The sequence below is a fragment of the Schistocerca serialis genome, chromosome 1 (genome assembly GCF_023864345.2).
Source record: "Schistocerca serialis cubense isolate TAMUIC-IGC-003099 chromosome 1, iqSchSeri2.2, whole genome shotgun sequence".
NCBI lineage: Eukaryota > Metazoa > Arthropoda > Insecta > Orthoptera > Acrididae > Schistocerca > Schistocerca serialis.
The window spans coordinates 1,179,727,665-1,179,755,118 of record NC_064638.1 but is presented as its reverse complement, the minus strand read 5'-3'; the positions used below and the strand labels follow the sequence as shown (position 1 = coordinate 1,179,755,118).

General features: G+C 43.0%; 1 protein-coding gene across 1 annotated transcript in view; it reads right to left on the bottom strand.

The window, feature by feature from the left end:
* LOC126456470 (serine-rich adhesin for platelets) overlaps positions 1 to 27,454 on the bottom strand; it is a 480,534-nt gene that overhangs the window by 49,796 nt on the left and 403,284 nt on the right. The window contains exon 3 of the mRNA XM_050092224.1: positions 7,683 to 7,841. Coding sequence (XP_049948181.1) covers positions 7,683 to 7,841 — 159 coding nt within the window. The remainder of the gene's footprint in view (positions 1 to 7,682; positions 7,842 to 27,454) is intronic.

Below are 27,454 nucleotides of genomic sequence, written 5' to 3'. Positions count from 1 at the left end.
AGAAAATTGAGGATCTTTTTGATGACGATCAGTTCGCTTTCAGGAAGAGAGGCAGTTCTGACGTTGCGGTTTGTATTGGAAGCGAGACTTGAAGACACTTCCATAGGATTTGTCGACCTGGGAAATGCGTTCAACAACCTAAAATGGTGCAAGATGTTTGAAATTCTGAGTAAAATAGGCGTAATCTATAGGGAAAGACAGGTAGTATACAGTATACAGGGTGAGTCACTAACTATTGCCACTAAGAATAACTCCGAAAGTATGATAGGAGCTGAAAAGTTTGTGGGACAAAGTTGCATGGGACAATGGGAGCCGTAATATGACGTTGGTTTTTTGTTGCTAGGTGGGGTCGCTTCAAAGATATGAAGGTCAACTTTGTTTCTTTAAATGGGATGCTATAATTTGGTACTTATTTTCTGATAGCGGCTATCGAGACGAATCCAATGATGTGTAAACAGTAAGGTCTTTGAAGGTCAACGAAGGTCAAAAAGGTGCCATGAACGTCCATTTACAGGAGGTGTCCCAAGTGATGACCATTGGTTCAAATGGCTCTGAACACTATGCGACTTAACTTCTGAGGTCATCAGTCGCCTGGAACTTACCTAAGGACATCATACACATCCATGCCCGAGGCAGGATTCGAACCTGCGACCGGAGCGGTCCCTCGGCTCCAGACTGTAGCGCCTAGAACCGCACGGCCACTCCCGCCGGCTGACCATTGGTATCAATGCAGTGCTGCAATATTATTATCATGGATTGAGTGGTATTCCTTATCACTTAGGCACTTATCGAAGCACGTGCTCTGACAACTCTCTCTCGCATATCTTCAAGAGTAGTTGGAACTTCTTTATAAACAATGTCTTTGACGGATCCCCACAGCAAAAAATCCAGAGGCGTCAAGTCTGGCGAACGAGCCGCCCACCACACATCTCCTCCGCGTCCAATCCAACGATTTGGGAATTGTCTCTGTAACTCATTTCTAGCCATCAGCGAAATATGTGGCGGCCACCCATCGTGTTGATACCACGTTCTGTTCCTTGTTCAAATGGTAAAATGGCAAGCACTATGGGACAACATATGAGGTCATTAGAACTTAGAACTACTTAAACATAACTAACCTAAGGGCATCACACACATCCATGCCCGAAGCAGGATTCCAACGTGCGACCGTAGCAGTCGCGCGTTTCCAGACTGAAGCACCTAGAACCGCTCGGCAACAGCGGACGGCATTCCTTGTTCCTAAAGATATTTCTTCCAATAACAGACCTAATGTTTCTTACAGGAATGTCTTGTACTTCCTACCATTAAGATTTCCTTCCATGAAATAGGGGCCTACCATTCTGTCCTCCAGAATCCCACACCGTACATTCACCGACTACGTTTTTTGGTGTGTAACTTGCCGCAGCCAACATAGATTTTCAGTTGCCCAATAATGCATGTTATGGAAATTAACATTTCCATGGTTCGTGATGATGACGTGTGATGATGATGATGATGTTTGGTTTGTGGGGCGCTCAACTGCTTGGTTATCAGCGCCCGTACAAATTCCCAACCTTTGCTCAGCCCAATCTCGCCACATTCACGAATGATGATGAAATGATGAGGACAACACAAACACCCAGTCATCTCGAGGCAGGTGAAAATCCCTCACCGGGGAATCGAACCCGGGACCATGGTTCGTGATTGTAGCCTTGTCAGTAAATAAAAAGAAATTAATAAATGTGTCATCCCTCTGAATCTGAAGTTGAGCCCATCGGCAGAATTCAATGCGACGCATAAGGAATACCACTCAATCCATTATAAGAAGATTGTAGCACTGCATTGATACCAATGGTCATCATTTCTAACACTTCTGTAAATGGACATTCATGCCACCTTTGTGACCTTCGTTGACCTTCAAAGACCTTACTGTTGCACATCACTGGATTCGTCTCGATAGCCGCTATCAGAAAATAAGCACCAAACTATAGCAGCCCATTTAAAAAAACAAAGCTGACCTTCATATCTCTGAAGCGACCCCACCTAGCAACAAAAACCCAACGCCATATTATGACCCCCGTTGTCCCATGCTACATTCGTCCCGCGAACTTTTCAGCTACTATCATACTTTCGGAGTTATTCTAGGTGGCAATAGTTAGTGACTCACCTTGTATATAAGAAACAAGAGGCAACAGTAGGTCTTTAAGACCAAGAACAAAGTGTTCTGATTAAAAAGGGAGTAAGACAAGGATGTAGATTTTCGCCTCTACTGTTCAATCTATACATTAAAGAAGCAGTGACGGAAATAAAAGAAAGGTTCAAGAGTGGGACTAAAATTCAAGGTGAAAGGATATCAACGATATGATTCACTGATGATATTGCTATTCTGAGTGAAAGTGAAAAAGAAGTACAGGATCTGCTGAATGGAATGAACAGTTTAATGAGTACAGGATATGGACTGAGAATAAACCGAAGAAAGGAGAAAGTAATGAGAAGTAGCGGAAATCAGAGCAGAGAGAAACTTATCAAAACTACGGATCACGAAGTAGACGAAGTTAAGGAACTCTGCTACCTGGGCAGCATAATAACCCATGATGGAAAGAGCAAGGACGACATAAAAAGCAGACTAGCACTGGTAAAAAGGGCATTCCTGGCCAAGAGAAGTCTGCTAGTGTCAACCACGAGCCTTAATTTGAGAAAGAAATTTCTGAGAATGTACGTTTGGAGCACACCATTATATGTAATGAAACATGGACTGAGGGAAACCGGGACAGAAACACAAGTGTACCTCCCTGTCCTAGACGCTGCACTTTAACAAACACTGCTACCTGGACGGGTAGGCTCCTAAATTTAGCGAGAAGCGGAAACTGGAATTAGAGTACCCAGCCACTGAAATTACTTAAGAATACTTTTCTTTCTTTTTTGTTCACCAGTCTTCTGACTGGTTTGATGCGGCCTGCCTCGAATTTGTCTCCTGTGCCAACCTCTTCATCTCAGAGTAGCACTTACAACCTACTTCCTCTATTATTTGCTGGATGTATTCCAATCTCTGTCTTCCTCTACAGTTTTTGCCCTCTACAGTTCCCTCTGCTACCATGGAGGTCATTCCCTCATGTTTTAACAGATATCCTATCATCCCGTCCCTTCTCCTTAACAATGTTTGCCACATATTCCTTTCCTCTCCGATTCTGTGCAGAATCTCCTTATTCCTTACCTTATCAATCCGCCTAATTTTCAACATTCGTCTGGAGCACCACATTTCAAATGCTTCGATTCTCTTCTGGTCTGGTTTTCCCACAGTTCATGTTTCACTACCATACAATGCTGTACTCCAGACGTACATTCTCAGAAATTTCTTTCTCAAATTAAGGCCTATGTTTATTGCAGTAGACTTCTCTTGACCAGGAGTGCACTTTTAGCCATTTCTAGTCTGCTTCTGATGTCCTCCTTGCTCCGTCCGCAATTGGCTTATTTTACTGCCTAGGTAGCTTAATTCCTTAACTTCATGTACTCCGTGACCATCAATCCGGATGGTAAGTTTCTCGCTGTTCTCATTTCTGCTACTTCTCATTACTTTCGTCTTTCTTCGATTTACTCTCAGTGCATATTCTGTACTCATTAGATTGTTCATTCCGTTCAGCAGATCACGTAGTTCTTCTTCACTTTCACTCAGGATAGCAATGTCATCAGCAAATCATATCATTGATATCCTTCCACCTTGAATTTTAATTCCACTCCTGAACCTTTCTTTAATTTCCATCATTGCTTCTTCGATGTATTGATTGAACAGTAGGAGGGAAAGACTACATCCCGGTATTACACCCTTTTTAAGGGGGGTAGGACGTCAAACGGGCCGACTCGGAGCAGGAGAGGCACCACAGGATATTTTAATTTCCACTGTCTATACGTTTAATAGTAAATTCATAAAACTTTGTCAGCATGACCAGGAAGGATTCAGGATTCACACTCGTAGCAGCGGAAGTTCAAAAGCATAACAAAATAATTTTTTTAGATATGAAATTGCATCATTTTTTCACTTACTGTTGGCTGCATTTGTTGCTATAGGTACATTTTTCTTTACAAGTAAGAGAGATTCTTTGATAAATTTTGCACATCATACAAACCATACTTACAGGTGTATGAAAGTCTAGAATTTTCCAAATCTATTAAAAACTGTGGTAAAAATTGAGATAATTAACTACAAAATTTTATTGTTTTCTAAACATAAAGTTTAAAACGTAACAGCTCATTCATTTTTTCATAAATTAAATAGATCCTAGAGTTTCAGACACTTGTATGTATGGTTTGTATGCTGTGCAAAATTCATCGAACAGTCTCTCTTACTTATGAAGAAAAGTGTACCTATAGCAACAAATGCAGCCAATAGTAAGAGAAAAAATGATGAAATTTCACATGTAAAAAAAATTATTTTATTATGTTTTTGAACTTCCGCTGCTACTAGTGTGAATCCTGAATCCTTCCTGGTCATGCTGACGAAGTTTTATGAATTTACTAGTAAAAGTATAGACAGTGGAAATTAAAATATCCTGTGGTGCCTCTCCTGCTCCAAGTCGGCCCCTTTGACGTCCTACCCCCCTTAATCCGAGCACTTCGTTCTTGGTCGTCCATTCCTATTACTCCCTCTTGGCTCTTGTACATATTGTATATTACCCGTCTCTCCCTATAGCTTGCTAAAACAAAAACTGCCTACTACTTGTCGACTGCTTCACATTTGCGTGACAAGTATATTAAGAAGTATATTTATACTGGCGAAAAAAAATCGCAACACCAAGAAAGTTGTGCGACATACACGAAAGTTGTCAGGCGTATTTCTACATCTGAAAGATGACGCCTATTCAAATTTCGCGCCATTCGCTTAAGAGAGTCGGTGGTAGCGGCACTATGGGAATAAAATCAAGTTTGCTTTAAATACATGCTGTAATGGTCACGAGCGTTAGTGACCTTTGAGATTGGGCGTGGTAAGTTCATGTTAGTCAAGAATGCTTTTAAGGCGACAAAGACGCCATTATCAAGATGTCATTGAGTTTGAACGAGCTTGGCCGGCCGCTGTGGTCTAGCGGTTCTAGGCGCTTCAGTCCGGAACCTCGCGACTGCTACGGTCGCAGGTTCGAATCCTGCCTCGGGCATGGATGTGCGTGATGTCCTTAGGTTAGTTAGGTTTAAGTAGTTCTAAGTTCTAGGGGACTGATGACCTCAGATGTTAAGTCCCATAGTGCTCAGAGCCATTTGAACCATTTTGAATGAGGTTGTGTAATAGGGCTATGAGAAGATGGATGTTCCTTCTGCGATACTGCAGAAAGACTTGGCTGCAATGTAACCACTGTACAGGATTTCTGGCAGCGGTAGTCACGAGAATGTACTGTCGCAAGAAGACCGGGCTCCGGACGGTCATGTGGCACCACCGAGAGTGGTTCAAATGGTTCAAATGGCTCTGAGCACTATGGGACTTAACATCTATGGTCATCAGTCCCCTAGAACTTAGAATTACTTGAACCTAACTAACCTAAGGACAGCACACAACACCCAGCCATCACGAGGCAGAGAAAATCCCTGACCCCGCCGGGAATCGAACCCGGGAACCCGGGCGTGGGAAGCGAGAACGCTACCGCACGACCACGAGACCACCGAGAGTGAAGAGAATCGCATTCGGCGTATGGCTATGGGGCATCGACTGCATCTGCAGCATAAATCTGAGCAGCAGGTGGCACCACAATCACACAACGAACTAATACAAATCGGTTACTTCAAAGACAGCTCTGAGCCAGACGCTCAGTAGTGTGCATTCCACTGGCCACAAACGACAGCTTCTCGCGATTTCAGTCTTGTCAAGCGGGAGCTCACTGGAGGGCAGGGTGGAGGTCTGTTGTGTTTTCCGATGAAAGCTTCTTCTGCCTTGGGGCCAGTGATGGCTATGTGTTGGTTACAAGGAGACCAACTGAGGGCCTGCAACCAACGTGTCTGCCTGCTAGACACCTGGACCTACACCAAAAGTTACAGTCTGGGGTGCTAATTCGTATGACAGCAGTAGCACTTCCGTGGTTATCCCACGCATCCTGCGTGTAAATTTGTACGCCAGTATGGTGATTCTAGCTGTTGCTTTGCCATTCATAATCAGCATTCCACGGTGTGTTTTCCAACAGGGTAGCACTCGACCACATACCGCTGTTGTAACACAACACGCCCTACACAGTGTCGACATGCTGTTTTGACTTTCTTGATCGCCAGGTATGTCTTCAATCGAGCTCATATGGGGCATCTTCGGACGACAACCCGAGCGACATCCATAACCAGCTTTAACCGTCTCTGTATTGACCGAAAAAGTGCAACAGGGGTGGAACTTCATTCAAGAAACTGATATCTGGGACCTGTACAACACAATGCAAGCATGTTTGAATTCTGGCAGTTAAACCGGTTATTTATGCACCAGAATTTGACATTTGCATTGGCTTATCTCGTGCTTTCATTAAACTGTGACATTGCAGTATTAATCATTTAAATATGTTACCTAGACAAATGTATTCCCGAAGTTTCATTACTATTTTTAATTATTTTTCAGCGTTGCGATTTTATTTTCCGTCAGATATTTTAACAGACTCAATCGCAAGTTGGCACGAACGGTTACTAGTTTCTATCACTTAATGATCATTATCGGATGTGACTAATAACGAGTTGTGAAAAGTCATAAATTTTAAATATCTTTCATTCTCTCAGTTGCTTCTCAATCACTTTTTATTGTTTTTAGTCCATAGTGAACACTGTTAGTTTGTTATGTAAAACTAGGTGGAGGGTAGTTTTAATGGGTAGTTGTAATAGATAAGCTAGTATTAGCTTGTAGGAGAAACAGTCCAGAGGAATACACACTGGCCAGAATGGTAGTCTTGTGACAGGTAACGAGGTCACAAGACATGTATTTTTCCTTCTGTATAACTCGTTTCAAACCAAAGTCTATGCAAAAAAATCGAATAAATGTAAACTAAAGAAAAACAGAAGTAATGAGAAGCAGCAGAATTCTGATTAGCGATAAAGTTAACAGCAAAATTGGGAACAACGAAGTACACAAGGTAAAGACATTCTGCTGATGCCTTGGAAGTGAAGCAATGAGTGCTACACGAAGCGAGGACGATATAAGAAGGAGACTATCACAGGCAAAGAGAGCATTCTACACTAAAAGAAGCTCAACAGTATCAAACAAAGGCCATAATTTTAGGAAAAAACTTCTGAAATGTACGTCTGGAGCACAGCATTGTATTGGAAGTAAATCTCGACTGTGGAAAAGCAGATAAGAAGAGAATCGAAGAGTTTGAGATGTCTCGTAGAGAAAGTTAGTGAAAATCAAGTTGCCCGATAAGATAAGAAAATGAGGATGTTCTCTGGAGAATCGGAGAGGAAAGGAATAAGTAGGAAACACTGACTAGAAGAAGGGACGGAATGGTAGGGTATGTGTTAAGACAGAGGTAACGCTCGAGGTGCTGGAGGGAGCTATAGAGGGGGGAAAACTACGGGAAGACAGAGGTTGTAATATATAAGCAAATAATCGAGGATATTGGGCGCAAGTGCTAATTAAGGATGAAGAATTTGTCTCAAAAAAAGAGGGAGGAGGCGCATTTAGTGAGCGTATCAGTGGATGAGAGTATCCATTGAAAGCGATAGTTATTCTTGAAAGGTACGGTGGGTCGGCTCACTGTGGCGAGCTGCTCCTCGGGCGACGGCAGGCGGTGGTCCGTCTCGTCGGCGTCGGCGTCGCTGGCGGGGGGCAGCCGCACGCTGCAGTCTGGCAGCACCGTGACGTCACCCAGCGCCTCGGCGCTCGTCCAGCGCCGCAGCGCCGCCACCGCCGCCGGCTGCAACACGAGAGCCGGGTTGCCGTCATCACAGGCGCGCTGCCGCTACGTCTCCACACATTACACAGTACAGACAATCACGAATATCCGGCAAAGACGTAGTGAACGGGCAAATGCAAAACGTCTCCTCTCCCCAAGCTGGTTTTCCGGATGGGATATTAATCCTTTACAATGAGACATATAAGAAAACACACGGATACGTATAATCTAATGGGACTTTTACTGTTTGGAAGATAATTGAACCTGCATGTTGTCATTATGTTACAGGCTATAACCTGAAATTATTTCAGTCTTTTTGGCAAATTTGATGAGGACGTTGATGGATACTTTTAGAGCACATACTATCATACGAAGAACATTTTCTCAAAGGTTACTTTCTTATGACTTTCAAAATGTGGTAGATTATTCTTAGCACTTAGCTAAACAAATCTCTGTACCAATTTTTTAATATCAGTCTTAGAACTCTCTCAACATTTAAAAAAAATTGTGTGTGTTTTTAGTTCCTCAAAAATTTAAATAAATTTGACGGTAATGCACTATGAAAAATTTTTTACCACAGGAAGTTGTGTTACAGTATGCACAAAGTCTGTAGCAAATTCACCTTTTTATATCCAATGGCTCAGCAGAAAATGTTCCTTACACTCTGAAAAATGAAAGTTGCGGAAAATGCAGAAAAAGATTTTACTAGCATTTATGCCAGATAAAAGCACCTTAATATTGACAATAACGACACATTTTATCATTTTCGTCTTCATGTAACTCTCTTCATCTACTCTCATCCACCTTGCGTGCCGTTTTGCCAGTATCCTTGACTGACATTTCAGAACTAGCAATACGCACATCATCAATCTTCTTCAGCAGGTATTCAGTGAAGCAGCCTCCATCAAATCCTAGCTTCATAGGGGTCCTGACTGCTCCAGTACTACCATCATTGAACATTAGACAACAACCACAAGAGGAATTTTAACATTAGTAGATTACTACAATATTATCTTTCGGCGCATTTGTAAATGAGGTTATTTAAGCTTTAGTTTAAGTTTTGCGTTCCACCATGTGTGCATTTCTTTGATAAATCATAAGTAATCGCATCGTCGACGGTCTCACAGCCTTCTATACTCTTCTTCTCAGATGGCAGGAAATAATGAAATATTGCAAACAAGGACAAAGACTGTAGAAAAGTGGGGTGTGACACTGCGCATTGGTTGAAATAATATGGCTGTTACGTCATTTGTAGCACGAATTAAACTTTGGAGATTTGAGATAATATTTCTAGCGTAACAACAAAATGCATGTCAGTATGTGCTGATTGGGAATATTAACCAATAAAACTGCTCGATTTACTATGCATTTTTAAGTCCACCATGGGGCGGTAAACATTCATACCATTGAGAATGACATTTCCTTAACGACTGCTCTTCAAAACCAACTTAAGACCTGGCGTATAAATTCACATCTGCAGCCACTTCAGTTCAGCGACAGTTCCACGACTTTCATAAAATACTTCTTCGAGCACAGGTAATCAGTCTACCCTACTACCCTACCCGCTGCATCTGTACCAGGCGCTTCAGCCACTGGTCCATTAACATTGTGTTTCGCACATTACCAAAAACATAATGTTGTAGTTTTTGAAACTGTAGAAATAGTAGCTACATCATCTGCATCAGTCTCCAAATTCTGAATATTCTGCTCTTCCGTAACCTCTTTCCACGATTTCATTACACCAACGGCCAGAACTTCGTCTGCCATGGAAATATGCCACCCCCTCGAAGTCATTCTTACAGCTCTAAAAGAAATATTCACGAATGCCAGAGTATGATCCCATTAACTATAACAACCAACCAGAAAATAGTAAATGATATGCCTATTACATTCAAGTGTGTGCAAAACTGTTTTTGTCATGTTGCATATTTTCAGTATCATTATACACGTGTACTGTTAACGGAAATAATTTTTATTATTTCAGCGGCGAACAGTTTGGAGACAATTTGTGAAGCAATATTCTAGTATCTGCAACGTTCACTCGGCATTAGCAGAAGCATTTCACAGCACATAATCAGTAAAATTGGATGTAACTAGGAACCGAATTCACGACAATTTGTTTGCTCGCATGTACGACGCGGAAGGAAAGTAACTGTAAAAATGCTTACAAAAAATCCTCTATTGATGTTATATTTTTTAATGTAGGAAATGTTGCTGCTAATTGAAATTACCGTTGATATATCAGAAGAGTAAATCCACAGGCAACAACTGCTAGCCCAACACAAAATCACCTCTGAAGACGAGTGCCTCAAAGGCCATCTGTAATTACTCGTAGCATTAAGCAATTGTTCACTGACATCTGAAGCCAAGTGACTAAGAGACATAAAAATGGTATTCATTCTCATAAGAGAAACTACTGTGTGTATCTTAGCATCAACACAATCGATTGTTCGTAGTAAATAGGGTAATAAACAGCTTTCAAGGCCAGTGGTATATATGTTTACCAGTGTCACTTGAAGGGTTAATCGTGCCCCTCACAGAGGAGCTGGTAGAAAGGTGATAGCGGCATTTCTGTTTAGTAATTATGGAAAACTAAGTTGGTTGACAACATGCATTTGCCAAGAAGCAATTTCATAAGGATGGCGACAGTCCGTCTGTTGTTGCAAAGCAATTAACACATCGATACAATTTAGGACGTCACAGTTGCATGGGATTTTAACACACCATGAAGACATGGTTCGAGAATTCTGAGCAGACAGGTTCGGCTCTAAAAAAGAATCCACCAGGAGGAAACACACTCGACAAACCCCAAGCAACGTTGAAACACCTCGGATGGCAAATGGAAGGAATTCAGGACTATAGGGAAGGAAACACACGGGAGCATTAAACCTAAGCTGAACAACCGTCTGACAAAGACTCCACAATTGCACCCTTATAAAACTCAAGTTGCGCAGGAACTGAAACCGTCAGACCATAATATATCACAACAGTTCTGTGAAAAATTATGGAAAAATTAATTTCGGCTCGAGTTTATTTGAGAGTGTTTTCAAGTAGGATAAGGCTTATTTAGATATCAGTGGGTACGTAAATAAGCGGAACTGCAGGTACTGGGTATCTGAAAACTTTTGTCAACGGCACAGATGACCGTTATACAGCATAAAGGTTAAAGTTTGGTGTGTCGTATCAATGCGAGTTGTAATGCAGTCTTACTTCTTTGAAGGTGAGAGAATGAATCCTACAATAGGCACATGTGAACACTTTGTGGCTTTGCTTGAGGCGTTTGTAGAAGACAACTCCCGAATTTTCCCAATCTTTGTAACATCTTTCAGTAACATCGAGTCATGGTCCATACTGCCAAGCAATTAATGGCAGGCGTTCGACAGTTCTTTGGTAACCATGTAACTTCACAATTTGGCAACACTGGTGACTTCTGACCCTGTGTAATACAAAATTCTTTTTACTGTGTTCTTTTTTCAGCCTCGGGTCACACAACTGGCATCGTGAATCGTTTCAACTTCCCATGACATGGTCATCATATGATACAGTATGGGTCAGGGATTTTCTCTGCCTCGTGATGGCTGGGTGTTGTGTGCTGTCCTTAGGTCAGTTAGGTTTAAGTAGTTCTAAGTTCTAGGGGACTGATGACCATAGATGTTAAGTCCCATAGTGCTCAGAGCCATTTTTTTGATACAGTATTTCGTCCCAGTACAACCGAGGCTGAAAAACAAAAGAATTTTGTTTACAAGACGATGCTCCCTTTAGACAATAAACCTAATCTATGTTTGTTCTGCGTAGTTTCTTGAGCTTCAGCACGATTTCTGTAATCGTTCTCCACCGCCTGTAACCGTTCTCTACCGCGCTGCCTTGATGGGAATTGGTATGACCTTACTATGTATGTTGGTTGGGTATGCGTTGGGATCTTTTATTAGGTATTGGATTTCCGGAGGTGGGGTTAGTCTGAATGTTTTCTGGCATTCCCATATGTTTGCGACCTCCTCAGTTTCAATGTTTCATCATCGTGCACCTGCCCTTTAGAGCAAACACGCAATTATGTTACAAGTTAAGCGTTATTGACGCTAGATGTTGACTGAGCCACACTTATCAGTAGTAGCGTAACATATTTCCTGCTCACATCAGTGTGTACCCGCGAGACCGTTTCTAATATTCATCCTTACTTGTACAGATCTGTACAGATCTTAATGGAGGGGAAAATCCTGAACGTGGTCTGAGGACAGGGCCGAAACCAGTTGTTATCGAATAAAAATCTGAAAACGCGATCCAGAATGTTTTTATTTGTTCTTAGCACTTTATACCGATCGCTGCATTGTTCCTACACTATGGGATCAAAAGTATCCGGACACTTGGCTGAAAATGACTTACAAGTTCGTGGCGCCCTCCATCGACAGTTCTGGGATTTAATATGGTGTTGGGCCACCCTTAGCCTTGATGACAGCTTCCACTCTCGCAGGCATACCTTCAATCAATTGCTGGAAGGTTTCTTGGGGAATGGCAGCCCATTCTTCACGGCGTGCTGCAATGAGGAGAGGTATCGATGTCGCTCAGTAAGGCCTGGCACGAAGTCGGCGTTCCAAAAAGTCCCAAAGGTGTCCTGTAGGATTCACGTCAGGACTCTGTGCAGGTCAGTCCATTACAGGGATGTTACTGTCGTGTAACCACTCCACCACAGGCAGTGCAATATGAACAGGTGCTCGATCGTGTTGAAAGATGCAATCCCCATCTACGAATTGCTCTACAACAGAGGGACGCTAGAAGGTGCTTAAAACGTCAATGTACGCCTGTGCTGTGATAGTGCCACGGAGAACAACAAGCGGTGCAAGCCCCGTCCATGGAAAACACGACCACACCATAACACCACCGCCTCCGAATTTTACTGTTGGCACTACACACGCTGGCAGATGACGTTCACCGGGCATTCGCCATACCCACAACCTGCCATCGGATCGCCACATTGTGTACCGCGATCCGTCACTCCACACAACGTTTTTCCACTGTTCAATCGTCCAACTTTTACGCTCCTTACACCAACCGGGGCGTCGTTTGGCATTTACCGGCGTGATGTGTGGCTTAAGAACAGCCGCTCGACCATGAAATCCAAGTTTTCACACCTCTCGCCTAACTGTCATAGTACTTGCAGTGGATCTCTTTGCAGTTTGGAATTCCTGTGTGATGGACTGGATAGATGTCTGCCTATCCTACATTAAACCCTCTTCAACTGTCGGCGGTCTCTGTCAGTCAACGGACGAGGTTGGCCTGTATGCTTTTTTGCTGTACGTGTCCCTTCACGTTTCCACTTCACTATCACATCGGAAACAGTGCTCCTAGGGATGTGTAGGAGTGTGGAGATCTCGCGTGCAGACGTATGACTCAAATGACACCCAATCACCTGACCACGTTCGAAGACAGTTTGTTCCGTGGAGCGCCCTAATCTAATCTCTCACGATGTCTTATAACCATTCAGGGCGCTGGTATGGAGTACCTGGCAGCAGGTGGCAACACAATACACCTAATATTAACAACGTATGTTTTTGGGGGTGTCCGGGTACTTTCGTTTGCATAGTGTATTATAGAATGCTTTCTAAAATTTTAAATTCCGTAATGCTTCTACACGGGTTATGTTTGGGACTACTAGGCTGGCTAACCGCAAATTGCACTGCTTGCTGCTGCATTCTGTTACTACATTTCGATTGTCTCGTAAAAAGGATGGTCCCACACAACCTCGTTTTCACCTGTCCAGTTGGCAAACTCCGCAGCAGTTAGCTCTCACAACACACGCAATTTTGGCGCTGACGTCTGGAAGTAAGTAATCCTCGTGTCGGGCGAGACAGCCAGAGTGTTTTTGCACGCACACTTGCGACGAGTGGTCAATTGAGGCAAGAAAGTCGTTCGAGTAAAATGGGATCCAGTGTACGTGAATTTTGACTTCAGCCGCTAGTGGGAGTTTGCGAGACGTGACGTAAGCTCTGAAGACGGACGAAAGAAACGTTTCAGCGCCAACTCAGAAATACGCTGTACACACGACAATGCTATTGTGTCAACTCTTTGTAGCCGGCCGGAGTGGCCGAGCGGTTCTAGGCGCTACAGTCTAGAACCGCGCGACCGCTACGGTCGCAGGTTCGAATCATGCCTCGGGCATGGATGTGTCTGATGTCCTTAGGTTAGTCAGGTTTAAGTAGTTCTGAGTACTAGGGGACTGATGACCTCAGAAGTTAAGTCTCATAGTGCTCAGAGGCATTTGAACCATTTTGAACCCTTTGCAGTCACGTCGCTGTCGCGGCAAGTATGACGAGCAGCAGTGCCTGCCTCAGGTTTCGGCAGCCGCGGCGCGATTACGGGGAGTAGCAGTAAGCGGTGTGGTTAAGCTGTTCCGGGAGCCGGCCGCTTAGGGCTAAGCGTCACGTCCGGAGGTCGGCTGTGCACTGTGCCGACACCAGGCCGCGAGCCCAGCTGTCGGCGGCGGGTCGGGTTTCAGGGCGGGGAAACGCGAGAGCAGCTAGGCCAGAGGAGAGGAGAGGAAAGGTCACACACAGCGCCGTCACCGCCCTGGCTGGACCACGGCCGCTGCGTGAACGCCGCGCTGTTCCCACGCACCCGTCCAGCGGGTAGCGCTCCTGTCACACGTGGAGGTCGCGCACTGACTTCGCTCTGTCGCCTGCGAGGGCATCCATACTGGGTCTGTTCATAAAATATCGACAATTTTTCCAAAAATATAGATATACCGGGTGATCAAAAAGTCAGTTAAATTTGAAAACTGAATAAATCACGGAATAATGTAGACAGAGAGGTACAAACTGACACACATGCGTGCAATGACATGGAGTTTTATTAGAAGCAAAAAATTACAAAAGCTCAAAAAATGTCCGACAGATGGCGCTTCATCTGATCACAATAGCAATAATTAGCATAACAAAGTAAGACAAAGCAAAGATGATTTTCTTTACAGGAAATGCTCAATATATGCACCATCATCCCCGATGTTATTCAATCTGTATATTGAGCAAGCAGTAAAGGAAACAAAAGAAAAGTTCGGAGTAGGTATTAAAATCCATGGAGAAGAAATAAAAACTTTGAGGTTTGCCGAAGACATTGTAATTCTGTCAGAGACAGCAAAGGACTTGCAAGAGCAGTTGAACGGAATGGATGGTGTCTTGAAGGGAGGATATAAGATGAACATCAACAAAAGCAAAACGAGGATAATGGAATGTAGTCGAATTAAGTCGGGTGATGTTGAGGGTATTAGATTAGGAAATGAGACACTTAAAGTAGTAAAGGAGTTTTGCTATTTGGGGAGCAAAATAACTGATGATGGTCGAAGTAGAGAGGATATAAAATGTAGACTGGCAATGGCAAGGAAAGCGTTTCTGAAGAAGAGAAATTTGTTAACATCGAGTATAGATTTAAGTGTCAGGAAGGCATTTCTGAAAGTATTTGTATGGAGTGTAGCCATGTATGGATGTGAAACATGGACGGTAAATAGTTTGGACAGGAAGAGAATAGAAGCTTTCGAAATGTGGTGCTACAGAAGAATGCTGAAGATTAGATAGGTAGATCACATAACTAATGAGGAATTATTGAATAGGATTGGGGAGAAGAAAAGTTTGTGGCACAACTTGTCCAGAAGAAGGGATCGGTTGGTAGGACATGTTCTGAGGCATCTAGGGATCACCAATTTAGTATTGGAGGGCAGTGTGGAGGGTAAAAATCGTAGGGGGAGACCAAGAGATGAATACACTAAGCAGATTCAGAAGGATGTAGGTTGCAGTAGGTACTGGGAGATGAAGAAGCTTGCACAGGATAGAGTAGCATGGAGAGCTGCATCAAACCAGTCTCAGGACTGAAGACCACAACAACAACATGCACCATCATTCCTCAGCAATAGCTGTAGTCGAGGAATAATGTTGTCAACAGCACTGTAAAGCATGTCCGGAGTTATGGTGAGGCATTGGCGTCGGATGTTGTCTTTCAGCGTCCCTAGAGATGTCGGTCGATCTCGATACACTTGCGACTTCAGGTAACCCCAAAGCCAATAATTGCACGGACTGAGGCCTGGGAACCTGGGAGGCCAAGCATGACGAAAGTGGCGGCTGAGCACACGATCATCACCAAACGACGCGCGCGAGAGATCTTTCACGCGTCTAGCAATATGGGGTGGAGCGCCATCCTGCATAAACATCGTACGTTCCAGCAGGTGTTTATCAGCCAGGCTGGGGATGATGCGATTCTGTAACATATCGGCGTACCTCTCACCCGTCACGGTAGCAGTTACAAAACCAGAATCACGCATTTCCTCGAAGAAAAAAGGCCCGATAACGGTAGATGTGGTAAATCCAACACATACCGCGACTTTCTCGTCCTGCAATGGAGTTTCCACGACAGTTTTAGGATTTTCGGCAGCCCAAATTCTGCAGTTGTGGGCGTTGACAGACCCTCGGAGCGTGAAATGAGCTTCGTCGGTCCACAACAAGTTACTCAACCAATCGTCATCTTCCGCCATGTTTTGAAGCGGCCACACCGCAAATGCCCTCCGCTTCACTAAATCGCCGGGTAATAGTTCATGATGCCGATGGATTTTGTACGGATGGCATCCGCGGGTACGCCTAAGTACCAACCAAACAGTAGTGTTTGGAATGCCGGTACGACGCGCGACTGCGTGAGCGCTGACTTCCCCGTGCATAGACGAACCCGCTACAGTCTCCATTTCTTCCTGAACTGTCTCAGTAACATTACGCCTTGTGCTCGGTCGGCCACTACGGGGTCTATCGTCAAAACAACCCGTGGCTTCTAACTTCGAAATCATTCTAGCCACAGCTGCATTTGTCAACGGACCTTCACCCGTTCGAATACCCTTCCTATGACGATAGGATCGTAACGCTGAACTAGCACATTCCCCATTCTGATAATACAGCTTCACTAAAAGCGCCTTTTCAGGTCTGACTCTCTCTCTCATTACAGCTCCTTTTACGCACGATTGTCATGCGCAGTCACTGACATTTTGCTGTCCAGCGCCATCTGTCGGACATTCTGTGAACTTTGTTTTTTTAGGTTCTAATAAAACCTCATGTCATTCAAAGCATGTGTGTCAATTTTTACCTCTCTATCTACATTATTCCGTGGTTTATTAAGTTTTCAAATTTATACTGACTTTTTGATCACCCGGTACATCAGCGATATGTTTTTGTCGCCGATATATCGATATCAAAATAGCAATATCGAGTGGTGATTTTTTGGTTTCTATTATTTTTTTCACAATTTTCGGTAAATATTTGAAGCTGTATGGAAAGGAAAAAAATAGTCTACTAAGGAGTTTTTCTTTCAAGAAAATGATTTAAAAGTAGGTATTACGCATGTTTTTAACAGGGTCGCAATTGTAACTCATTTTATGGCTACTTACAAATCGCCATTCGTCTTCCAAAATATGAGGGTTGAATGAAAAGTAATGCCTCCACTTTCGTTAATTGGGTTTGGATGGGAATATTTTAATAAATCAAACGCATAAATAATCCTTAGAATGTGATCTTTAATTACCAATATTAACTTTTCCACATAATTACCAGCCAGTTGGAAACATTTCTGACAACGATGAACAAGTTTTCTGAAGCTGTCACGGAAGAAGTCCACACTCTGTTTCTGCAACCACAGTCTCACAATTCTCTCAATATCTTCATCAGAAGCATAATGATGTCCTTGCGGATCGCCTTTCCTTATCGGGAACAGATGAAATTCAGACGGTGCTAAATCTGGACTGTATGGAGGAAGCCGTACGGTGGTGAATTTCAGTCTCTGAAGTTCTACTGTGATGGCACCCTTTATGGCCGTCGTTTCAGAATTCGCAGCGTTGTGATGTAACGCTCTGAATTTATTGTTGTTCCACGATCAAGGAAATCAACATGGGTAACACCATCTGCGTCCCAGAACACTGTGGCCATGATTTTTCAGCATGAATTTCTTTTTCTGGGGCGAGTATTTTTGTCGATATTCCATAGATTGACGTTTAGTCTCCGGGTCGTAATGGTGTACCCACGTTTCGTTTCCTGTCACAATTGGTGGAGAATGGAGTCACCTTCATTCTCGTAACGCGAGAGGAGTTCCTGGCAGATTTCAAGTCTGTGCGCTTTCATTTCATGAGTCAGCATCCGGGGTACCCATCGTGCACAGATCCTCCGATAGCCAAGCAAAGAAATAATGTGACCCACACGTTCTTGTGAAATGCCGATTGCGCTTGCAGTTTCTCTCTGAGTGATACGACGATCGTCCTGAATCAATCTGGCAACATTTTGCTTGTGAAACTCGATGGGTGCTGTCACAGGACGTCCAACGCTTTGTTAGTCATGCAGGTCAGGTGTTCCCGCCTCATCTTTGAACGCACTCGCCCAACGACGCACAGTACTCACATCAACACAGTCACCATAAACTGCTTTCATTCTGTGCTGAATCTCCTTTGGGGTGACACCTTCTGCTGTCAAGAATTCAGTAACTGCATGTTGCTTAAATCGCTTTGACCGACCGTCTGCGCAGGGTTCCATACCTTATACTGTAACAATTCAATCGTTCAATGCTAAGGCTTCCCGCCAAATGGAGCTGTAGGGAAGAGGCTACGGAACAAGCCAGTACCTGCCGCATACCAATGCTGCCAACCGTTGAGAGGTTACGAAGATGGAGGCATTATTTTTCAGTCAACCCTCGTATTAAACATATTCCATACCCCCAGGTCTAAAACCCTCCCTATAAACTATCGAATGGTCGCTCTTGATCGCCTGTACTTCAATAACGATCTGTATTACTAAACGGCTAACAGGATCGTTCGGTCATACGAGGGGATTGCTATTTAACGGCTTTCTGGGCCACCAAAAATTTAATTTTCAGCTTTCCATATAATTATCGACAAAATTAAAAAATTTAAGTGCTCACATAATCTGCACAATGAGAGATACAATCTTACGTTAAAGGTGTAATATGACAAGAGAGGTATTAACGTTGGAAACTTTTTATTTGTCTTTAGGCAGCATAACTCGTGGCCCGCAAATTATCCAGAATAAGTTCATTCAGTATTCGACAATGAGAGCTCTTACAGACTCCCTACGAACTTTAAACATAATTTTAAACATTTTCGATACTTTTTCACACTGACACCCCAGCTACTCCCAATCCCCTCCCCCGGTACATGCACACTTAAAACACATGCAAAATAATGAGAGAGAAACAGTTTATTACTTACTACATTTTCGCTGTTCATGTAGAAAAACTTCAGCATCAGGCAGGAGTTTTTAACGCATTACTTCTGTACAACTAACTATATTCGCAACACATTTTGCACACGCTTTCAACATATATCTACACTCGTCCATTGATTGATAATTCCGGGTAAGGGGGCACTGGTGTTTTAACTGAATCCTGTGCGCCATTGCCTATACGGGGAGAACCCAAATGCCACCTAAGTTTCGTGGGTTCTTTAGGGATGTTTTCTGAGTACTTTGGTATGACGGACCAGTGGTCTCCGGTGGATTGTTACAGAGTAATTGCACTTCGTCTGATTTCCTACCCCTATTTATCTTCGTATCAGTATCAGACTGAAAATACCTGCACTATACTCCAAGTGCTGACTTAAAGAGCTGTGGGTTTTATCGGGAAACATACTTTCTACATTCACTCACGGTACAGAGGAACCTTTTTTTTTTTTGTTCTCATTAATAATGGTTCTCTGGTTTACTGTACCGCTCCCACTTGCTGCGAGTGTGAATGACAGCAGTGTTAGGCGTCAAGTGTCCACGGGCAAAAGGCAGATACGCTGCATACGATAGGTAAAGAAGACTTGTGAAAAACACTGCTGCTGAATTTGGAATTGAAGCATTTGCGGAGATTCCAGTACGCTCAGACTTAAGCGTTATCGACGTAAATGACTGGCTGTGAAGTGGCAATGATGGTGACTACAGCAGGATTTCTGATCACGAAGTTATCAATGTTTGTTTGTCTGCGGAAATGACGATAGCGATGATGGATTAGCTAACAAAATTGGCGCTCAGTCTAACGATATTAAGAAACGGATAGAGGCAGCAACGCAGCTTTATTTGAGACGGCAGGCGGAAACAGCTACAGGCGAACTGTCACTGGTGAAATGCGTACGCAATATTACTGCAGAACTTACTGACTGTATAAAAGCAACTGTTCTTTTTCTATGTTTTTTTTTAGAGCTGATGGACATTTACAAGAAAACAATGTACAATTTGCGTCTGTATCTGGAAATAAATGTAACTTGTGTGTTTATAGCATTTACCCATGTCTTTTTATTTTCTCTGATTCAGTTTATCCGGATTTTCGAGTAACCGGGTGACCTACGGTTCCACCTGGTCCGGATAAACGAGGTTCCGCTTTAGTGACCGCTACAACAGTGACGCCCACTTGACTCTTCGCCTCAAGCTTGCATTAAAGCACTGCTCTGTTCACTTTCTGCGGAAGTGTCTAGTTGTGCGTTAACAGTGACACACGGCAGTATGGATAGCGTTACTGATGAAAAGGTGCAGTAGCTACTGTTGAAAAAGTACCATCAAGTGGTTGCTGTCGCTGCGGCAACAGCTCGGAATACCACCGCTGTGATGATCTTCTGTTGCATCCTGTGAACCCATGTACGAAGTGCGTACTGGCCGACACTGTAAACTCCCACACGGGAAGTGATTCTGACAGCTGAACCTTCTCGTCTCCTCACGAGCGTCAGAGCCAATTTGACGTGGTCACGGTACGAATGCAACCCAAGGGATAAAACGGAACGAAAACCGTCCGATAATGTCATAACGATTGAAATAGCTGCACAGACTGATGTACGAAATATATGTTACTTCTGCATTACAAAAATGTTCCGTTGCTCTGTAAGTATTTTATAGTTTCAGTAATGGAATACACATATATATTTTCCATTGTAGCTGATGGTTGGTTGGTTGTTTCGGAGAAGGAGACCAGACAGCGAGGTCATCGGTCTCATCGGATTAGGGAAGGACGGGGAAGGAAGTCGGCCGTGCCCTTTGAAAGGAACCATCCCGGCATTTGCCTGGAGCGATTTAGGGAAATCACGGAAAACATAAATCAGGATGGCCGGACGCGGGATTGAACCGTCGTCCTCCCGAATGCGAGTCCAGTGTCATTGTAGCTGACCCAGACCATCAATGAAGCACATAGAATGGTTTTAGAAGCAATGAAACACACGCACACGCACGCACACAAACACACCCAGACACATACTTTATATTATACAGTTATATTCATCAGTAGGTACACCGAAGAGCGAAAGAAACTGCCCCACAACCGCGCAGAAGTGCCGCAACACGACACGGCATGGACTCGACTAATGTGTCGGAGGAAACTGACGCCATGAATCCTGCAGGACTGTCCATAAATCCGTAAGAGTACGAGGGGGTGGAGATCTCTTCTTAACAGCACGTTGCTAGTAATCCCAGATATGCTCAATAATGTTCAAGTCTGAGATGTTTGGTGGCCAGCGGAAGTGTTTAAACTCAGAAGATCCTTTCTTGAGCCACTCTGTAGCAAATTTAGACGTGTGGGGTGTCGCATTGTCTTGCTGGAATTGCCCATGTCCTTCGGAATGCACAATGGACATGAACGGGCGCTGGTGATCAGACAGGATGCCTATGTACCATGTCACCTGTCAGAGTCGTATCCAGACGTATCAGGGGTCCCGTATCACTCCAGCTGCACACGCCCCACACCATTACAGAGCCTCCATTAGCTTGAACAGACCCCTGCTGACATGCAGGCGCCATGGATTCATGAGGTTGTCCCCAAACCCGTACACATCCACGTGCTCGGTTCAATTTGAAACGAGACTCGTCCGACCAGGCAACGTATTTCCAGTCGTCAACAGTGCAATGTGGGTGTTGACGGGCCCAGGCGAGGCGTAAAACTTTGTATCGTGCAGACCTCAAGGGTACATGAGTGGGCCTTCGGCTCCGAAAGCCCATGCCGAAGATGTTTCGTTGAATGGTTCACATCCTGACTCTTGTTTAAGGCCCAGGATTGAAATCTGCAGCAATTCGCGGAAGAGTTGCACTGCTGTCACGTTGAACCATTCTCTTCAGTCGTCGTTGGTCCCGTTCTTGTAGAACCTGTAACGTTCCCTGGCAACACTCATACTATTAATAAACTAAAATTTGATTGTACTATATACGCCGCTATGAAGCAATTTGTATATACTGTAATTATTTAACAAAAAATATTATTTAATTTTGTGTAAAGGACATTCGTTATTATTGTAATATTTTCTGTAGTAATATTCTCGATGTATTTATGATTGTAATATTTCTATACTCATAATGTAATTGCGAAATGTGTCAATATCTGCGATAACAAAAATGTAAAATTCAGCCACAGAGAAAAATAATGTTGTAAGATTACAAAGAGATGTTAATGGTCAGCAGTAGTATAAAAAGCACCACGTAGTGTGTATTCTTTGTCGTCTTCCTGGAGAGCTGAAAGTGAGAGGAACCTGTGACGTAGCACTTTATGAATGGGTAGACTTCTTTTGTCTGTATCTAGATTTAGCCGCCATTAGAGGAGAAATTACAAACTAATGTAAGCTGAATTATTGTTGTGGTCTAAATACATTATAATTTAACAAAAGTGTGTATTACTAATGTAAATTAGCTTGCCCATGTCATCTATAATATTTCTTTAAAGAATTTTCAGCATTTTTAGCGGTGTTGCCGGGCTGTGCCGCGACCGAACGATTTGCAGCGGTGGCACATTTAAAAAATTGTTCCGCTAAGAAAAATTAACCAAACCCGTAAATCGGGAGCAGATAAAAATTAGCAGTGAATTAAGAAAATGTTTTTCTTTTACAGCGATCCTGAGACTGACGGAATTTATTACTAGTTTCACATTTGCGCATCCATAGGCGGATAGTTAACGTTGAAATTTAACAATTTTGGTTCTTTCAAATAACTTAAATGTATAGTGAAGTGTGTTTTATCAATGATAATTAAACGTCGGCTTGGCAATATTTAACCATTTTCTGCTAATAGAGACAGTCTTGTGTTCCATAGCTAACGCTGGAAAAGAATTCAGTAAATATTTTTAAAAAAAAACCCACTGCATTTAGAAAATGTGTGCCAAGGCCGAATTATGTAAAGGATTTAATTCTCAACTAAATATTCTTAATCAGTTAATATGAATTCACGTAATTTTAAATGTACTTAATTCTGTGTAAATGAATTTTTATTACCACACGTAAATAAGAGGTTCTACAACAAAGTTCGTACGTACAGAAGGAAAGAAAAGCAAATTAACTAAAAACAAATTTTAAAAAAGGTAACTGATTATTCTTTAATGTAATTTCATTAAAAACCGAAGGAGGTGGCGCAGTGACTAGAACACTGGACTTGAATTCGGGAGGACGACGTTTCAAATCCACGTCCGGCCACCCTGATTTAGGTTTTCCGTGATTTCCCTAAATCGCTTCGGGCAAATGCCGGAATGGTTCCTTTCAAAGGGCACGGCCGACTTCCTTCCCTAATCCGAGGGAACCGATGACCTCGCTGTTTGGTCCCCTGCCCCAAATCAGCCAGCCAGCCGTTCTTGCAGGATCTTTTTCCGGCAGCAACGATGTCGGAGATTCGATGTTTTACCGGATTCCTGATATTCACGGTACACTCGTGAAATGGTCGTACGGGAAAATCCCCACTTCATCGCTACCTCGGAGACGCTATGTCCCATCGCTCGTGGCCCGACTGTAACACCACGTTCAGACTCACTTAAATCTTTATAACCTGCTATTGTACCAGCAGCAAACGTTCTAGCAACTGCGGCAAACACTAGCTGTTTTATATAGGCGTTGCCGACCGCAGCGCCGTATTCTACCTGTTTACGTATCTCTGTGTTTGGATAGGGATGCTTATACCCGTTCCTTTGGCGCTTCAGTGTATTGTATTATGTGTTCTGAGCTATCTGGCGAAAACAGCCACTGCAGTTTGGAAAAAAAAATCAACATCATTGCTTTCCTAAGATAAGCAACGAACCTAAATTGTTACCTGATGATTGAACGCAGCCTCTGAAATGCATTCTAATTGGTGTTGTAGTTTGGTGACTGGTTACAGTTTATTTACTTTTAATTATAAATTATTTTACTTAATTGTGGAGATTTTATTGGCCGCTTATTGACTGGTGGGCTCTGTCTCGGGTTCTTCGACTGACGTTTGTTCAATGATTTTCCTGACATTTCTCCAGCACGAGAATGTCGACTGTTCGCCCTCCATTGCTGGTTGGGGTTTGGAGATGTCTCTGCCGCCAAAGATTTTATGTTCATCAACTTTAGTGTTACTATATTTTGTAAAAAAAGGAAGCATACATCAAACTCTGATCTTAAACAGCACATACGTGTATTACGCGATCATTGACTATCTGCAAATTGACTCAGAATGCTTAGTATAACCTTTGATATGAGTAACAATGAAATATTAAGGTCAGTTAGAAACCAATTAAAGAAAATTTATAAACGACATAATAGCAAATAAACTGTAGCAATTTTGTAGCAGGATGACTATAATTATGATGTTAAGAACAGCCCTTTTTCCTGGTACTGTTTAAAGACAGTTGTTCGGTCTCACTGAGGGCGTAAATAGTTCTTGGAGTCAACAGGAGTTGGATGAACCACATATGGCTGTTACTCCACCGTCCACCACAACGGCAGCGATGTTGGGACAGTAGATACAAGGTAGATGCTATCTCTTGTTATTGTTTCTGTGAGAAGGCACGCAAGAGAACGTGAGAGTATTTTCCATATATTACTGCTTAACACGTCGAGACATTTAAAAAGGATTACACTGATATGGGACTTTTTTTCAACTTACTTGCTGGTGACAATAAAACTGTAAATTAAATAAACACCACGGCTCAGAGAAGACTAACAAGTGCTTGTGAGGTGTTTCTGATGTAGGCAAATGACCGTTACAAATATTATCTAATTAGAACAGTACTTCTCACACAGTCTCCTAAATGCTCTTGGAACATACAAGAGTTCAATGAACGAATATTGACTGTCTTATTTCTCCTATTTTTATTTCTAAGATACGCCAATTCGCGTATCTTATCGAGGTTCGTGTATAAAGATAAGTAAGAAGGTGGTTGCTGGCTGCGCTACGAATTTGGTGCACGCTGCAGTTTGGATCGATGTTTGCGTTAGTGGACCGAACTGGACTCTGTGAGATGCCCTGATTTAATACCATTAAATGGCCATCAATCAAGGCGACACAAACAGATGGGCAGGCTCGCAGCGAAAAGCGCGCCTCCAACCCACTTATGCCGATAGCTTGCACATCGTGGACAGATGCAACACTGTTGTGACAGTGTGAGGCCATTTGTTGGCCTTGAGGGAACTAGAGGATTTTCCATTCCCCTCTGAATTTGAGAGAATTTTGGTCAGTTCAAGTGAAAACATGTAGATAACAATAGAAAACAGACAATAGCGCAAGAGAGATTGGAACTAAGAAATAGGGAAGGTAGGGCTTATTTGTAGGAGCACTACGCTGACCTCGCGCATTAATATCCCTAATTCTTGCATCTTCTTCAGAAACTGTCGACAAAAGGCTGTCAAATCGCAGTTTCGCAGTAGCAGTCAACGATCGGGACAGCTGGTTCGAATACTGTTCGTGGCAGAAATTTTAGTTATTAGAATTTGTCACCGTGCCCACTGCGGACTGTTAACAAAGGTGCGAGAATACGGAATAGGTTCCTAGACGAGCGAGAGACTCAAAGACTTCTTAAGTAATAGAACCCAATATGTGGTCCTCGACGCGGAAGTTCATCAGGAACAAGGGTATCATGAGGAATACCCCAGAGAAGTGTGATAGGACCTCCCTTATGTTCTGTATACATAACGGTTTGACGGAAGGGGTGAGCAGAAACCTGCGGCTGTTTGTTGATGATGTAGTGGTGTACGGGATGGCGTCGTAGTTGAGTCACTGTAGGAGGATGCAAGACAACTTGGATTAAATTTCCACTTCGTGTAATGAATGTCAGTTTGCTCTGAATCTGGAGAAGTGTACAGCATCAGAAGCGCGCTGCTTCAGATAGTTACGTCGATTAAATATCTAGGCATAACGTTGCAAAGCGATATGAAATGGAACGAGCACGTAAGCACTGTGGCAAGGAAGGCGAACGGTCAACTTCCATTTATTAGGAAAATTTTAAGGAACTGTGGCTCATATATAAAGGGGATCGCGTATAGAACACTAGAGTAACCTATTCTTGGGTACTGCTCGAGTGCTTGGGATCCCCACCAGCTTGGATTAAAGAGAGACGTCGAAGCAATTCAGAGATGCGTTGCTAGATTTATTACCGATAGGTTAGGCGAGTTTTACGGAGATGCTTCTACATCTATATGGATACCCCGCAAATCACACTTAAGTACCTGGCAGAGGGATCATCGAACCACCTTCACAATAATTCTCTGTTATTCCAGTCTCGAACAGCGCGCGCAAAAAACGAACACCTATATCTTTCCGTGCGAGCTGTGATTTCCCTTATTTTATTATGATGGTCATTTCTCCCTATGTAGGCCGGCGTCGACAAAATATTTTCGCATTTGGAGGAGAGGGTTGGTGATTGAAATTTCGTGAGGAGATTCCGCCGCAGCGAAAAACGCCTTCTTTAATGCCACCAACCGTAAATCTTGTATCATGTCGGTGACACTCTCTCCCCTATTTCGCGGTAACACAAAACGAGCTGCTCTTCTTCGAACTTTCTCGATGTACTCCGTTAATCCTGTATCGCAAAGATTCCAGACGGCACAGCAGCACTCCAAAAGATGACGGACAAGCGTAGTGTAGGCAGTCTCTAAGACAGATTTGTTACATCTTCTAAGTGTTCTGCCAATAAAACCTAGTCTTTGGTTCGTCTTCCCCACAACATTTTCTTTGCGTTCTTTCCACTTTAAGTTGTTCGTAGCTGTAATTCCTAGGTATTTAGTCGAATATACGGCTTTCAGATTTGATTGATTTGTCGTGTAAACGAAGTTTCACAGGTTCCTTTTAGAACTCACGTGGATGACCTCAAATTTTCATTATTCAGGGTCGATTGCCAATTTTCGCACCATTCCAATATCTTTTCTAAATCTTTTTCAATTTATTTTGATCTTCTGATGAGTTTACTAGACGATAAATGACAGCATCATCTGCAAACAACCTAAGACAGCTGCTCAGATTTCTTCCTAAATCGTTTATATATATAAGGAACGCTGGAAATCAGTTCTGTTTTACTTCATGACTTTCCGGAATTGCTACGAACTGTGACCTGCCTGACAGGACATCATGAATGCAGTCACATAATAGAGACGATATTGCATAAGCACGCAATTGTGTGGTACAGTGCCAAAAGCCTTTTGGAAATCTAGAAATACCGAATTAATTAGAAATTCCTTATCAAAGGCACTCAACACTTCGTGTGTTTAAAGAGCTAGTTGTGTTTCACAAGAATGATGTTCCCTAAAATCCATGTTGACTGTGTGTGAATAGATCGTTCTCTTCGAGGTAATTCAAAATGTTCGAACACACGGCCTGTGATTTGGTGGATTACTCCTACAACCTCTCTTGAATATTGGTGCGACCTGTGCAACTTTC